The sequence below is a fragment of the Protomyctophum parallelum genome (assembly GCF_964188405.1).
Source record: "Protomyctophum parallelum genome assembly, chromosome: 14".
Taxonomy (NCBI): domain Eukaryota; kingdom Metazoa; phylum Chordata; class Actinopteri; order Myctophiformes; family Myctophidae; genus Protomyctophum; species Protomyctophum parallelum.
Window position 1 is genome coordinate 35,617,048 of NC_139709.1, and position 18,004 is coordinate 35,635,051.

Below are 18,004 nucleotides of genomic sequence, written 5' to 3' on the forward strand. Positions count from 1 at the left end.
CCACAATTTGATCTACCATATAAGGCTAAACCTTAAAAAAAGAAGATTGTTATGATATGAAATGCTTATGGTAAGTTACAAAACGAGTAGGGTTTTATTCACCAATGTCAACACAAACAGAATTTGGACAGATTGAAGTTGCAATAAACTGCTTTCTCTGGCCAAGATGGTACCTAGTTACCTTCATAAAAGCTAATTCCCATGTTTGTGTAAATGTCCTTTACTCATAAATATTAATGATTGTCTAAGTCTTTGTATTAATATACAAAAAATATTTTGAAGACCCTAACAGGAGCCCTCATTCAAGGTTTATTCGACTATGCAATATGCATGCACCTCATGGTACCACAGGACCTCAATCGGTGAACCAATATTCTCCATCGCTTGCTCCATGCGCGCCCACCCCTCTAGACCAGAAATCACGCTGGCTGGGCCAGGCTAAGAGTATAGCAACTTGCAATGGGCCTGGTCTAAATGATTCGCTACACCTCTAAGATGCCAATGTACCTGTCAAAATACTTCCTTAATGCATGTCGACATAGTCCATGATCACAACACCAGAGCTCCAACAAGGGTTAAATTCAGTGGGCGGTGGTGGCTCAGGTGGTGGCCGGATGGTAACCGCAAGTTTGCTAGTTCGAACCTGGGCTCCCCCAGAGTTAGTGTTGAAGTGTCCTTGAGCAAGACGCTGAACGCTAAATTGCTCCTCATGTGCTGGTTGGTGCCTTGCATGGTTTCCGCTGCCATCTGTGTATGGATGGGTGAATGTAATGCACAATCTATGTAAAGCGTCATGGATAAAGGCGCTATAAATGCACCATTTACCATGTGGAATTCCTTACCAACAGCCGTTAAGAAATGTGAATCCCTAGACTCTTTCAAATCCGCTACAATTCAACCACACACACACACACATTTCGATTTCTTTATTTTAATTGAAAACATATGTTTACAATACATTGCCAAAGCAAAATTGGAACAAACAATCAAGATAAAAACAATAAAATAAACGTGTATAAACAGAGCTGTGTTACATTAACACTTTCAGTAATACAATCTTGTGAAACTATACAAAGATTGTGCATTTTCTGTCAGATAGTTGTACATCCATAGGAGACGCTTTATACTTTTGAAAGTTGACAGCAGTATTTCAATGTTTTTGCATTAATTTGGATATAAACATTTGGCTGATTTTCAAACTCTCCTTGGGTGATTGTAAGTCTAGCTCAGTCTCGTCCTCGTTGTGTGTGCAGTGGGTGCGCCTACTCTCTCTCTCTCTCTCTCTCTCTCACTGCTCTCCACACAGAACCTCAGAAAAAGAAACTCTATAAAAACGTGAATTATGGAAAACTTAGTTTCAGGCCAAGGATTTCACAAGACATTTTTGTGCTCGCGCGCGTGTGTCTTGGACTCTTTTGTGTGTGTGTGTGTGTGTGTGTGTGTGTGTGTGCGTCCTTTTAGTCACGTGACCATCCCTGTGGCTCCAGTCAACATCTCTTTGTTGTCGCCCGTCAGATACTGCAGCGAGCGAGAGAGAGAGAACCGCTGCTGCCGAGAGTCACTGCCTGGTTCCTCCAGTCCGGCTCGGTTCTACCGCTGCTCTGTGCCCGGGATTCCTTTGCTGGTTCCTCCGGCTCCTCCTAGTCTCCGGGTTTATTCAACCCTCCAGGTTATTTGCTTCGGCGAAGCGGGAATAAAACACTCTACCTACCGGCTAGTGGGTTGGTTGGTTCCAGCGGTTCACGGACGGAGCCACGGCGCAGAGGTTGTTGTTGGAGTCACAAGTTGAACAGATTGATTGGTCTCTGCGGGGGGTCGGTTCGGTTGGGGGCCGCCGGGCTAATTACCAATAACGTCAGCCCGGTGCTGACGAGGAGATCATTAAGTAGCCCAATAAGCACAATTAGGACCCGCTCGCGAGGATGAAGAATAGAAGATGAAGATTCCTCACACGTCCAGCGGCACACACACCGCCGCTCCACCGTCATCACAGTAGGACTAAAGTAGTCGCCATTCGGAATTCTACTTGACATTTGACATTTTCTTTCTTTTTTTATAATCTTGCCCGTTCACGTTCACGGACAATTCGCCAGTGCGTGCTTTGCGAGCCTGCGTGTGCGCCCCCGGGCGTGAATGTAGTGAACCCTCGACCGCGTTCATTCAAGCGGCCAATCTAATCCCCGCCCACATTAATAAACGCGGTGAAGAAGTGCGTGCATGCAGCAGCCGCGCTAGTTTGTTTGTTTTCTTGTTTTGTTGTTGTGTTGCCTGCACCACCACCGCCATGCGTCTCTCTGCCAGGCCGTGCTCAGGTTACTGCTCCCCTTGGCCGATGTGGTCCGTGTGTGTGCTGCTGCTGCTGCTGGAGCTACCGGCCACCCTGCACGCCTCCTACCAGCACAGCTCTGGAGAATGTAAAGGCAAGAAGGACTGCACAGGTAAGGACTGGAATGGAGCCCCTATGCCTCGTGTGTGTGTGTGTGTGTGTGTGTGTGTGTGTGAGATAGACACACTCCTTCCTATGCAAGGAAGGAGTGTCTGTCTGTCTGTCTTATCTGTCTATCTATCTATCTATCTATCTATCTATCTATCTATCTATCTATCTATCTATCTATCTATCTATCTATCTATCTATCTATCTATCTATCTATCTATCTATCTAATTCATTTATTTTTCAGGGATAACAGGAGTCCCACATATTGGTTTCTACTTTCTAGCTAAGGCTATTTTTCAAACCCTGTCCCTGGTTATTAGGGCCATTCTACAACAGATGAGAGTCAGCTGTGTTATAACTATAAGTTTTGATGCCATTCCATTGATATCAGTGTATTTTGTTGAGGTCATAACAACACAGTGATTGTATTTGCTCATGCGTACTAGAGCGTGATACCGTATTGATCCTGTGCTATGTTTTCCTTATTTCTCCACTGTGGTTTACTGTATAGGGCAGGCAAAGTATACAGTATATCGAGTTGACCAGAAATTGGAAACGGCATGAAAAAACTGAAAGTATTAGTCAACTAAAACCAAACTGACAGATTAATCGACTAACTGACTATGTGGGAACAGGCCTAGTTTGCGTGTTGCCAGAATGTAAGGTACAATGACTCAGGTGTCTAGTCTGACCCTTTGGGCTGTATTTTGCGTGTCTTAAGTATTCTAGTAGTCGAGTAGTCTTATTCCCTAACTTGAGTAAACTAAAGACCTGGAGGCGTGATCAATGCCATTTGGCTATTCTGAGTGGCCAAAGAGCATTGATCACGCCTCCAGGTCTTTAGTTTACTCAAGTTAGGGAATAAGACCTGGTACTTAATAGGGTTGGGTGACGATACGAATACATCGTCAATCGCGAATATACGAATCCAATCGCCGAATATTTTTATTAGGCGATTTCTCTGGACGATTTAGCCCAATTAACCTGTAAAGTGTGAGCAACATGTGAATCAATTTGGCCCAGCAAAGTAGTAACTGCGGCTGGGTGGAAATCACCTCCTCCCGGCTCCCGTTATAATGTATGCTCCCACAGTCTTCGCACTCAGCAGCATCGGGCACCGGGGCACGGCACTTACGGCAGCCGCCAGCCAGAGTAAAGGCTGGGAGCTGAGGGAGGCTGTAGACTACATGTTTAAGCTCCGGAGTCCTGACCCATGCAGTTTAATAATATACAGTCACAACAGAATGCACACTGCTGTCTCGTGTCTCATCACAATCCCAATGCCTCACCCGTGAAGTCGGGGGGGAAAATAAAAAAACTGTCTACTAGTGTAAGTGTATAGGCTCGGGGATCATAAGTTAGCTTAGCGTTAGCTTAGCGTGTAGCCCCTACTGGTGCTGCAACCCACTGATTGAACTTCATATCCGCCTGTAATCTAAGTTATTTTTATTGACAACGTGAACCCCGACACCAGCGCTGCAAAAATAGACAGATCTACAAGCTCTCAACGCGTAGCGAACGGCACTGCAAAAACAGGCAGGACGCGATGCCTTGAGAGCTTGTAGATCAGCAGCAGCCCGGCCGCAGCAGCTTGTGGGCTCCGCTGCTCCGCTCCGAGCCTCCGACGGACCGTTGGTGCGGGGAGGCAAGTGACCCTGGCTGCGCAGCTGCGCTGCAGGCTGCAGAAACAGACTGATCTACAAGCTCTCAACGCCTAGCGAACGGATCTGCAAAAACAGGCAGGACGCGGCGCCTTGAGAGCTTGTAGATCAGTCTGTTTCTTTTTTGTGACCTGCAGTGAGCTGTTCTCACTTTACTTTTATGACACGAATACATCGTTAATCGGCGAATATTTGTCAGACGATGGGTGGTTGAAAAAAATTGGCATATCGCCCAACCTTAGTACTTAAGACACGCAAAATACAGCCCTAAGTTATAGTCCTATCTCTCAGTCTCCGGTCCCTTTGAGCTTCCATGTGCTGTCACGTTGTTAGAGCTTCCACTATCTCTTGAGTCAGAATTGGCTGTATTGTCACATCACAGGTTTACCGGTGTGAAGTGGGTGAAATAATTGTTTCCGTACTTGTAAGCTTCCATCTATTTGGAGTTTTCATGAAAGGTAAGATGAGGCAAAGATATAAAGACAGAACAGAACAAGGACAACAAGGATACAAAATATGTCAGATATTCAAATATTGCCCACAAATCTGTCTTCGAACACATACAGTACAGTCAGTGCTTAAACAAAACAATATTGCTTTTTTTCCACCTCTTTTTTTTTCTTCAGTTAAATATGCTGTATCATTATGATGAACAGGAAAGTGCACAAACCAAATATACAAGCTCGCAGCGGCAGCACAAAGAAGTGCCGTGAGCTTGTATATCTGCTATTTTTTACATCTGTGTCATACAAGATGACACTGATGTTTCCCCCCAAGTGAAGATTGAAAATACTGCTGCAATACATACGTATGCATATTAAACAGGAAGGTCAGCTCTGTGCCTGTAAACATGGCCATTTAGCGTTGTGTGCTTTGCATTCATCCTTGAAATGAGCCCAATTTTGTTATATTGTCAGAAATTGCTGACAAACAATATAATTAAAATGTTGACCTCCACCCTTTTTAGACTGCCAATACAAGTCTACCTGTCGTATACAGTGCATTTCTGGACTGCTACTTGGATAACAGAAACATCATGTCTGGGGTGTGTGAAAAGGGGAGTTCTAGGGCTATTAAACATTTAAACCCCATGTTTACTTGGTTGACCGGGGTCTCTCAGGGCTCTATACGTCCGCTCCTTCTTTCCCCTCTATACCAAAACTCTATATATACAAAAATAGCCAGTACATACAAGCTCATGACGTGCTGCATTTCGTCAGCTTGTAAGATCGGCTATTGTCGCCGAATGTTCACCCCAGAATAGGGACGCTGCTATGGGGGCTGAAGTGATTAAACATTTAAACAAGAAAAACAGCCGTTTCTCACATTTTAAATGAGCATCTACTTGCTGCCACTCGGTAGCGTTGAAATAACCTGCTTATCCATATTTAATTTGTGGTTATCACTCAGAATTGCCTTTTTTCCACGTTGCTGCACCGTGTTTGCATTAAAAATTGAGCATCTATCTCCATCTCAGATCTGTGCTCCGGGAGCCTAGTCTTCACATGGCCTCGCTACAGCCCTGCGAACACAGTACAGCATAATGCACTGGAGCCTAGTCTTCACATGGCCTTGTTACAGCCCTGCAAACACAGTGCAGAATAATGCACTGGAGCCTAGTCTTCACATGGCCTCGCTACAGCCCTGCGAACACAGTGCAGCATAATGCACTGGAGCCTAGTCTTCACATGGCCTTGCTACAGCCCTGCGAACACAGTGCAGCATAATGCACTGGAGCCTAGTCTTCACATGGCCTTGCTACAGCCCTGCGAACACAGTGCAGCATAGAGCCTAGTCTTCACATGGCCTTGCTACAGCCCTGCGAACACAGTGCAGCATAATGCACTGTGCACCATGAGCAAATGGAAGTGTTACAGTTCGCAGAGCAATGCAAATACCCTCATTTTCAGCAGCGAGGTTTAATTCAGAAAGCTTGCCTGTCCGTGTATTATAATCACCTTGATTGAAAAACAGGTGGTGGATGTGATTTTTATGCCCTCAAAACGGTACTCTTACCAATTCATTAAAAGGCAAGGCTGTTTTTTTAATCTTTAGAACCGGGGTCTTCAATGTTTTTCAGACCAAGGATCCGAGAGAGAGAGAGACACTACATAATCGTCTGTCAGGTAGAAACCTCAAATGTCCAAAACTGTTACTTTTCAGGATTGATATTGAAAAATTTACAAAGCAACAGACAAGCTTTAAATGCGTCTGTTAGTGCCATGTTTAGAGCTTGTAGATCTGCTACTTTTGAGCCTTTAGTGTGACCCTGTAATAGAGCATTAATCTACGAAAATGGAGAGGTTTCTGCCCGACAGCAACAGTGTATAAAATTGTGTTCGCCTTTCATGAAACTTGATATACCAATATTTTGCCGATTCTCTTATCAAAGTCTGTTTGATCAGCGATTTGAGATTAGCTTGGAAGTATTCCACAGGTTTGGCTGTCTGCAAGTGATGCTGCAGGTCTGATGCCTTCATGTTTACAAATTATCATTACTAATGTGTAAATGGATTTAACAAAAAAATATCGAAACCAATATTTTGAACAAATAACCGACTTAACCGTGACAGACAGACAGACAGCAGCAGAGGATTCATTTGCTCCACGCTATGGAAAAATAGATAATGTAAAATGTTGTTCAAGGCCACCGATGTTGTGTCACTCACTTCTCACTGACACATCTCTGTAAAATAAATGGAAACATGAAACTTAGTGAGGCTGCAGAGCGCTGCGTGTGCATGCATGTGTGCTCGCATGCGCATGTGTGTAGGCAGGCGTACGCCTATTTTTCTGTATCTCAGCCCAGCCTCTTGTGATCCATCTGTGTGCATGTGTAAGTACGTACACATGTGTGTACGTACGCACGTACGTACGTGCGTGTGTGTGCGTGCGTGCATTGTGTGATTTGTGTCACTCATTGCTGTGAGCCTGTGACATTTCTGACATCCAAATGTTGAGGGAGCGTTTCTTGTGTGTTTGTGTGTGCATGCATGTGTGTGTGCTTCTTGTGATCCGGCCTCAGAGCCCTACTGGGTTGTAATTTGGTGGACTCCACTCTAGACCTTCACACGAGGGAACATCTGCTCCCTAAAGTACAGAGCGGTTGTCCTCCTCTGAGGTCCTGAGGTTCTCCTCACATGCCTGCAGGCTTGAGGTTTGTGGACGGCATCAAAGCAGAGCTGGAGCTCAGCTGGGTCAAACGTTTGGCTTTTTTTTCACCCTTCTCCCCGACATGCTGTGGTTTATTCCAGTGGTTCTCAACCTGTGGTCCGCGGCCCGCTGGTGGGCTTCCATTCTGGTCAAACAGAGCCAGGGTTGTTGGCCCACTGGCAACACTCTGTTACACCACTAGTGGGTCTAAAATTGGTTCATCATCATGGTTCCTTGAGGAATTTCCAAATGTCCCCTTACTGGTGTGTAACTCCGAGTGTGTACACCAGTAAAGGATCCAGCCAGATGCCAAATGTCTTTCCAATAGGCTGCTGACATAGAGCCTATTGCAGTTTAGGATTTCTTCCCTCACATTTCATTATTATTCATGTTGTGCTTTAATCGCTGTATGCCATTTCCTTTGCAAATCTCAGGCTTGGAACGCACCACAGCTTTTACCACATGTGAGAACATTGCAGTAATTTATTTTGCCTTTGATGCAAAAATACTTAATAAAATACACTTAACGACTTAAGCCAAGTCAAGTTTATAGCCCTTAATTACTGCTCCAGCATCAAAGATCTTTACAGGCCCACAGTTATAACAAATGAAACCAAATGACCCTCTCCTTAGACCCCCAATCAGGCAAGACAAAACGCCCTAATTACCAAGTACCTACAGTATTCACATGCACACCTGCCCACTGTATTTGCTTTAGGATCAAACTATAATATCTAGACCTGATACAATTATTACATAATCGCCGAATCGCAATAATTAAGATTATTTTCTATAATAGTTATAATTGTTTGTGCCGATACGTCATGCATCTCATCTGACGTGTCCCGGTTTTTAACCACTTTGAACCTGCCATCTACTATTTTGGGAATGTGATTACAGCCAAGTTAAAAAAGTTATGAAAAAGTTGTTGCTTGTATTTGTGCGGGTGTGTTCTTCCTTCTACAGTGTTCAGGTCCAATACTTAGCCGTATTGGAGTGTGGTGATGATGAGAGCCAATCATACTGTTTAACACCTGGCCCCAGGAGACAAGATGGGATTTATACCTAACTCTCGCCAACACCGATGCTGGTGCGGTTGTGTGTGCTTGTGTTACTATATATATACGTGTGAGGGCCTGATGTGAAGAAATAGCCTTTGCGAGGACAATTTCCCTGGTCCTCCTTAAGACAAACTTTATCTTTTACCAGGGAATCTATCTGATAAAGTGTTGTTTTTATGGTTATAAAAGATTTGTTCCGTTAGGCTTATAATTAGGAAAGGATTCAGGTTTGGTTTAGGGTGAGGATTAGGCATGTAGAGGTTAGGTTTGCAGAGTTAAGAGTTTGGAGTTGTGCCTGAATACTTAGTTGCGCGCTAGTGTCACATGCTGAAAATAGCAGATCTACAAACCACGCGTTGTGAGCTTGTATATATAGGCTACTTTTGTACTTCAGGGCTAGGATTAAAAATGGCATTTATAAAATGTTGATGTCCTCTCAAGTATAGTGTGTGTGTGTGTGTGTGTGTGTGTGTGTGTGTGTGTGTGTGTGTGTGTGTGTGTGTGTGTGTGTGTGTGTGTGTGGGTGTGGGTGTGGGTGTGGGTGTGGGTGTGTGTGTGTTTTTTTTCATTATCCTGTGCCGTTGTTGGTGCCTGATTGAATCCGGGGCGGGGGGTTATGCAAGCGTATTCTGATATTCTAGGACGCAGCGGGTAGCTCCAATCAGGTCCTCCAAAAGTAATATGATTGCATTAAAATTTGATGGGGAGCGCTGACATTAGCTGAGCCCTTATGGCTCGGCATGAACCTGGGGGTGAGTTAAGACGTTTTGCAAGCACACGCTGTGTGGTGAGTGTGTCAGTATGCAGTGGTGAAAGAATTACTCGGTTTTGTTTTACTTAAAGACAGTGGTGGAAAGTAACTAAGTACATTTACTTAAGTACTGTACTTAAGTACAATTTTTAGGTAATTGTACTTGAATTGAGTATTTACAATTTCCAGTAATTAAGTTTTACTTCTACTCCACTACATCTCGGATCCAAATATTATACTTTTACTCCACTACATTTATTTGAAAGCTTTTGTTACTAGTGATTTTGTAGATTTTCATTATTATTATTAGGTTACAAAACATAGCCCTATGTACATTTTGGCCAATTTAAAAAAAATGGGACATTCTTTATAATGAGTACTTTACTTTTGGTACTTTAAGTACATTTTCATGCCAATACTTTTGTACTGTTACTCAATAAGTACATTTTGACTTCCAGGCCTTACTTGTATGGGTTAACAACACAACTGTCACAACCAATCCCCCAGAACGGCTGGGCAACGTTGAATTTGCCAAACATAGTGATCAAAGCTGGTACTGCAGGCGGGCGAAATAGATGCACAAGCTTTGTGAACGTGTGAGGTGACATAGAGCAGGGTTCTCAACGTTTTAGACTGGGGACCTCCGGAAATGCTTTCTTTAGCCATGTCTCGCGATTCTCTCATAGGGGGTTCTCTCATAGGAGTCAACCAATCATATCGACCATCGAGGCGTACTACCCGGAAGACTTCAACTTCGAATAGCGGGGGGCGGGGCTGTCACTCCCGGTCTGCTCACCACCGGAGCGGTGGTCACCTCACCACCGAAAATCCAGACTATGAATGAGCCTTGAGTTAGTCACCCATCCACTCTGAACAGCTGGATCTGGGGGAGAAACCCAATTATCGTCACTGCTGTAGGGTGACAAGTAATTCGATTTTTTTTCATGGGGCGTTAAACAGTGTTTGTCAACCGGACCAGGATTGGATTTTTAAAATGTGCTGTGAGTTTAATTAAAGCCCTGAGGAACCAAAAGTACAGGTGATTCCAAGGTGTTTTCTCAAGCGTAGACGGTAGCGTATAAGCGGCTGTTTTTATCAACACAGATCTCCTCGTAAAGGTGCTGTACAATAAGCGCTATTTGTTAGGTACAGCTCTATATTCTGATAGTAATTGTTGCTATTAGATCAGTGGTTTGCTTAAAAATGTCAAAAGACTGCCGTGTAAAGTGGTCAGATGTGTGGGCCCATGTGCATTTTCAGAGCATATTTATTTCAATGATCAATCCACCTCAGATCAAGGAAACTAACATAGTATACTTTATAAGCATGTAACGATACACTCAACTCACGATACGATACGTAGGCCTATCATGATATGAGGTTCACGTCACGATAGGATTTTTCACGATATTTTACATTACTTTTCATGTAAACGTACTTAATTTCTGTGCAACAACTATCTCGAGTTAACATGTAAAAAAAGCTTTCTTTGATGACATCTTAGGATAGATGTACACCTATTTGACAGTGCAGAAACATAATTGCCTTCCTTGATGTATTAATGACCATCAATGACCATCTCCTGGGCACAGTCACAGACACACACAGCTCCCCTCTGCAGGCTTCTAATACTGAAAGTGACTGCATATCTCATATCTCTCCAAAAGCACTTGAATATGATGGAATATGATTTTAGTGCTCACATTTCATCTCACACACACCATAATTTACTAGCCCGGCAAAAAATAGGCCACAGCCCAGTGTTGCCATGTCTTCTTAAGTTATTATACTCAACTTCAGGCTTGTTTTTCCCTTAAAGTCGCTCAGAAATGTTGGTAGTTGCGGGTCGCAGTTTCTTGGGGTTTGTTTCCAAAGTGTAGTTGCTTATTTGGGCTTCCATCCTAATGTTTTTGTTGTTTTTCATATCAGCGACCCCCAAATTAATATGTATTTTTCCACAGACCCCTCATCTGAAAACATTTTGTACCAGGGACCCACCATACATGATTTGCACATTTAAAGTCACATGTGTGTGTGTGTGTGTGCGTGTGCGTGTGCGTGTGTGTGCGTCCGCGCATGGACACGTGACATGCATGCAGCCTATAGTCGCTTCTTTTGGGCATGCTTTCAGGCATGTTTCTCTCAAAAAACATTGCTTCCTCACCATGAGGTCAGTCAGGGTTCCGTTTATGTGGACTCACATTACAGGACACCGGAGCTCGTTAATTCTCGTAGAGGGGGAACGCCCACTGAGATCAGCGAGGGAGCGCTGCAGAGGTCGCACCGTCCCTCCCTCCAAGGTTTTGATAAACTGCAACGTCAATGAAAGGTCAACGGTCTGATCTCCGCCAGAGCCTCATGTCACATGAAAAAGCTGTGAAACACTACCTACTCGTTCACTGAAAAGGGAATTGTCCCCAGGGTATCTCAAAGTGGATGCCGTGGCACCCTAGGGTGCCATGACGCAAGTCCAAGGGTGCTGCAGAATACTTGGATAATATTTGGAATTCATCAGAATCCCTATAGTTTAACCACTTGAACCGTCTAGTCTATACTTTAATGGACCTGAGTTGCGCTGCACATTATTTATCAATCAAATCTCTTTGCCAAAAAAAGCAGATCTATAAGCTAAGCTCAAGCTCAGAGAGCCCCCCTGAGGTTTAAGTGTTTAATTTAAATGTCAAGTATAAAGTTATTTTACAAGTTTTTCTTGTGACATAGTTTATCTTAGGGGGAAACATTGGTATATTTAAGGGCTTTAATATGACATACATAGGCTAGAGGGAATAAAACACTCTACTGAATCAACAATTTGACTGGCACAGGGCAGGAATTAACAATCAGACTTTTCCTCTGTCCTTGACAGAGGAAAAACGAGAGTCACTTAGATACGTTCACTGGTTCTCAAAGTTTTGAAGTTGCCAAGGACCGTCAGGGCCGAGGACCCCCATCTCAAAAATGATTTTCTGCCAGCCTGCCAGGGACTCCCAGAAGCAAATATTTGCACAAATGTTCAAGGTTTTCCAAAAATAGCAGATCTACAAGCTCATATCTGCTATTTCTGAATATCCCAAGTATAGCATATACAGTACTTAAGGTGGTTAAAGTGACCCCCTGGGGGTCCCCAGACACCACTTTGAGAACCACTGACAGATGCTGGGGTTGAAGTCTAGTGACTTTGTAGCCTGGAGGAGTTGAAAACAACCTTTGAGCGGCTCGCTGTTGTCTGGTGACAGAACAGCCTTGTAATGTAACATCTATCCTGTTGACTCCATGTGCCCTTGAGCAAGGATGCTCTGAGTTGTTAGGACAATACCAACCACTGCACTTTATGCTGCCATGTACTGTAGATAGAAGATGCCATGTACTGCAGATAGAATATGACATGTACTGTAGATAGAAGATGACATGTACTGTAGATAGATGCCATGTACTGTAGATAGATGGGCAGAAACCTAGCCTGGGTTCCAGCCTGATTTGCTGCGTCCTGCGGATCTGAAAATGTCACTTCACTACTCAAGTGACATTTTCAGATTTTTACCACAGCGTCACATAAAAGTAGCAAAAATAGCAGATCTACAAGCTCACAGGTGATGTGACACGTAAACTTGTAGATCTCTGAAGTGATATTGACTCTCACACACACCCGCACGCACACAATTTTGATGTGACATTTAACAGAATATGTTCCATCCTAAATGCATTTTAATAGTTTTGTATAAAGTTTTTCAGCTGTGTTTACGTTGTCTCGATCAGGACACTCAAAGACACAAGACAACAATGTTACCTTTTGTATACTCTCGGCGTTCAATTCATACTGTATATATAGTATGAGTTATATCGTTCGTCCTCAAATAATACACTACTACAGTAACCAGGGTGCAGGGTTTTCAACATGTGGCTTAGTTGGGACACAAACGATGGTCAATCATTCAGACAAGTCTGCGGGATCACAGGCTAAGATACTATAGGAGCAACTATGGATGTGGGAACATCATGAGTGCGTGCGTGCGTGCGTGTGTGTGTGGTATAGTGTAATGAAATGGCATTCTTTCTGTCTTCCGTTGCAGTGGAGTGTGAACATGCAGACTGTGATTACATTGCTCTGCATCGGTCGGGCCTCCCTGTCTGTGGCAATACACGACAAACTACAGCATACTGTATATGAGTCATACTATGTACATAATCCTCTGTGTTCGTTTAACTCAGAGAGTGTACAAATGTAACCAAATGGACCTGCAAGATCCATTTGGTTACATTTGCACACTCTCTGAGTTACAAATGGTTAAGGATTTATTTTTACTTTCTAGTGTACAGTATCAGACAGTGGGTGGAATTAGTTTTTGTATAGACATAAAGGAGCAAGGGAAACAAATCAACAAAAATATATTTACACATAGCATATCAATCCGGTACAGTATGCACAGGAGGTTAGACATACAGTTTAAGGTGCATCAACATAGCAGAAAGTAGGTAGACATTAAGATGCATAAAGAATATCAGCGCATTGTACACAAGATTAAGGTACAAAGCGCAATGTCAGGTTCAACCACATGGTCCACAAAATGGTTACTTTCACTAGTACAATTCACATGGTAAACAAAAGTATCTGACTGACGTTAGATTTAGAGGTCCTAAAAGAATGTGCCCAGCCTCTATATCAGCCACCAATTTGGCCTCATTTGGCATATCATATGATATCGGTGAAATGTCTACCGATATGTTTTGGTATTACAGCGATGCAACTCAGACAGGGCTCCCCGTCTCTTGTTTGGAAGTTAATTTGAAATACAGCCTATTTTGTCTGTGCCAAATTGGGATGGTAATGGTGCTGTTAGTAGTGTAGTGTGTCTGTGTCACTCCAAACTACTAAACTATACGTCTTGACTAAAGTCATTGGTATAAAAAAGCAGCTGTCTACTGTGTACTACTGTCACTGTACCTTTACATAATCATAATCGGTAAAGTTCTTTGCACAATAGACACAGAAAAATACCTGTTTTTATTCCAGCTAAAACATTCACTATATCGGTTATCAGTGATTGTCAGCTCTCTAAAGTCGGTTATCGGTATTGGTCACAAAAATATGGGTGAGATATCTTCAATAGTTACTCTGTTGATCAGAAATAGAAAATAGTCTCCTCGTTGACTTACATTGCACAGTGGAACAGCTCTCAAAGTCAAGTTGTTTTTTATTCATTCTAGGGATGGGTCCGATTAATCGATTAATCGATTATCGTTGATAGGACCCGAAATCGATTATGAAAATTAATAATCGATAATATTATTTTTTTTTCCAGTTAAAAAAAAAATGAAAATCAGTTGGAAAGGCAATATTGTCATCCAAACAGGACAGGGCTATAGGCCTACCAAAGTGTGCCTGGGATGTGTCTGTGTAGCTGCATGACTGAGAGGAGTGTGAGTGGAGATTGATTCCAATCAAGATACAGGTTTGGAGGATTTAGCAGGTGTTGGGAATTTACCTAATCAGGCCTAGGCTGGGGTTGCTATGGTGATCAATTGGATCAACAGTGGTCCAGGGACCACCAGTGGTCCTCATTTAAAAGATGGAGTTGGTAACCAAATGGACCCTTATTGACTCTCAAGCATAGACTGTAAAAAATATGGACAAAGCGTTCCCCGGGTCTAACATGAACGTAAAATGAAGCCTGTAATAATATGCTAATTCCTGATGTAAGTCGCCATCTTTGGTACCAGCTGGCCATTGGCTGGCTCCGTTTTGTATACCAGCTGGTCATTGGCTGCCCAGACAACGAGGCGGGACTTCCCCCCCTTCTTCTCCGTTGGTTTTTATTTTGACTCGAGTGGGAGGGGAATCCCGATCATAGACTGTAATGGTAGCCACGCCCCTCAGAACATACGCGATGGTTTTTTTTCTTTATGGTCATTTTTTTAATTAATGGGACCATAATTTTCCAAAAAGAATATTATGACATTAGAAATGAGACTTTAAACTAGTGACTGGAAGAAGAAAGTATTCATGACCATGTTTATTAAGGTAATACAGTCTAGGTGAAGTTGGGCCAAAATACATGGGCCTCTATGGAGCTATGGGGCTTTTTGGGTCCGGTCCAGCGCCACAACAGGCCATTATATGAACTACCGATTTCAAATGAGGCTTCACGAAATATCTGGCTGACTGCCCCCCTGCTCTCAAGAGTTACAATTATTGTTAATCAACTACATCAGGGGTTCCCAAACTTTTTTGACTTAGGGGGGAAGATTTGTTTTATTTGTAGGGTTCATTAAAAAAAAAAAAAAGAAAAGTAAAAAAATCCTCCCCCCCAAAAAAAAACGAAAATTGAATTATACGAATCGATTTTCATTTTGGACACATTTACACATCCCTAATTCATTCACTATTATTTATTTGTTATGTAACACTTCTACATCTGGATGTCCGGATCCAGTCCGGATCTGCTTAAGTCAAATAGTAGAATGAAATGGAAGTTAACATTTTTAGTTAGGGTACCAAATAAATTGTGCAATGTTATATAATGCATAATCTGGTTTGTTTGCATGTGTTCATGGTATGTTCTAAAAGAGTGACTTTGAGAGCTCTTTCACTGTGCAATGAGTCACAGAGGAGGAGACCATTTTCGATCATCAATTTCTAATCAACAAACTAGTAAAGATATCTCACCAATATCTGGAGTGACATCATAGTAACCCACACCTGTACTAAAGTGTCATTGTGCTTCAGGGTGAAAGGAGTCAGGCTACATATGGGTGTAACACCAAAATGAGTTAATTACACCCTCACCCTGCCTTGTTCAGAATTGATCTGACCGCAAGTGGTGTAAAGTAACTGCACCTGAGTACAATTCCAAGGTACTTTTACTTTGCTTGAGTATCTCTATTTGTTGCCAGTTTATAATGTACTTTACTTACTTTACTCAACTACATTTATTTGAACACATGTACAGTAGTTAGTAGTTAATTTGCAGATGTAATTATTGATAATCAATCAAATTATGAAACCTCTACTGTTTTTAAATACCATACCATACCATACCATCTTTATTTCTATAGCACATTTAAATAACAACAAGTTGATTACAATAAAGTGCTTTACAATAAAATAATAAAAATCACAACTTCATTTAAAAAACAAACAACATACAGTACACAGTAAATAGCAGATCCAAAAGCTTTGGGCGTAAGTGGTTAATGATCAATACATACATACTGTATAATCCAACAGTATATGATTCTGAAAACTGCTTAACGAGGAGTACTTTTACTTTTGCTACTTTAACAAAGTATTTTTTGTGGTATTGCTACTGTTACTCCTAGTAATTATTTCATCACCAGATCTGTACCTGTTGACGTCTACAGTATCAGTTTATATGACAGGATCAGATGAGATCACTTTTTATTAATTCCCTCAGAGAAATTGGGCTATGCTCATTGTTTTGGGTGTTGCCCTGGATGGATACATTACATTGTTTCCTATGCCTGTGTACCTGTTGTGTTCCTGAATATGACTCATAGTATAACATGAATGATGGAAGATACAGTACATTGTGTCACTATAAAAATGACTAATGCATACATAGTAGTGGAAGTATATTTACTCAAGTAGACTGCACTTACATGTATTGTTAGAGGTATTTTAAGTTAAATCTCAATATTGTGATAGTCATTACTATAGTAGCTCTCAGAGCCATAGAGTAAGACAGAGTTACGGTATTGAGGGTGCAGAAAACAGCCCGGTCACATGGTTCGTGGTTCATGTAACTCGTTTGTCACTGTAAAGCCTATATACTCCAATGCATTCCGTAAACTTCCGGTTCAGGCCTTTGTCTCTATTCGCCAATAGAAGTCTATGTAGAAGAGCCGCCATTGGATTGGCCCCATGAAATGAACAGAGTTGTCGTAACTCTGTCTTACTCTATAGGTAGCTACCCAAGGTAGCTCTATAGCCAGAGAAGGTGCAAAGCCAGAGAATAAACAGAGAATAAATGTTCAGATCGGGATGCCAATGACAAACAATCAGGAGAGGGAACAGTGGAACAGTGGAATTGAAACACCATAAAAATTAAGCTGATGAATCTCTACTGATTGGATGAATTTGGTGACCCACAGTGAATATACATTTATATTATTATATGTTCTTAATTAAAGAGCTAGAGAGGCATGGAGACCCCTGTTATTGAACAAACACTATAGCAATTTTTTGTACGATCACAAACACTATAACAATGTTTAGTATGATCACAATATAGAGTTTAAACCTTAAACAAAGAGAGAAAAAAAATCACTTAACACAGTAAAAAGGAAATGTGAGTTACTTCCAGCGCTGACATTGCATGGCTGCTTTGCACGGCGTTGACCTCATCTAACTGTTTGTTTTATGGGACCGGTGGATGAGTCATGGTAAAGTGATACTACTCAAGAATACGCTGCAAGGATCCTGTTCCACCCTGTGGACTGTCAGGTGTGTGTGAGAGAGAGAGAGGGGGGGGGGGGGCTGGGGGGGAGAGAGACTGCGCGTGTGTCACACGATTTAGCTGCTAACGTAGAAGATTGCTTTATTAACCGTCCCGATAAGAAATGTCTGCCATGTGGTTGACTCTGCCTGCCTTGTGTATATCACTTCTCTACCTTGACAATGTTACCTCTGCAAATCTTTAAGAGACGTTCTGGTTCCTCTGTCTATGTCTACGACCTTTAGCTCATAGACAGAGACGATGATGTTGAATTATTGTGATTAATTGTTTTGTGTGTATATTGTATAGTATTCGAGTATGTATGGGTATGGGCTTAGACACAATTTATAGTGACCAAGAAAGATTCAGGAACTTATTTAATCTTTGGAGAGAATGTGTGACTGTTTTATTCCAGTCACACATTCATTCTCTCTAAAAAGAAAAGAAAGAAACAACAACCATAAAACAATGTTTCTCGTGAAGAACAGGA

General features: G+C 42.2%; 1 protein-coding gene across 2 annotated transcripts in view; it reads left to right on the forward strand.

Annotated features, from left to right (window-relative positions):
- The first annotated feature begins 1,273 nt into the window (after positions 1 to 1,273).
- Positions 1,274 to 18,004, forward strand: part of tmeff1a (transmembrane protein with EGF-like and two follistatin-like domains 1a) — a 97,003-nt gene continuing 80,272 nt past the window's right edge. For both annotated transcript variants that reach the window (XM_083782352.1, XM_083782353.1), the window contains exon 1: positions 1,274 to 2,438. In XM_083782352.1, the coding sequence (XP_083638478.1) occupies positions 2,285 to 2,438 (154 nt within the window). In that variant the 5' untranslated portion in view covers positions 1,274 to 2,284. The remainder of the gene's footprint in view (positions 2,439 to 18,004) is intronic.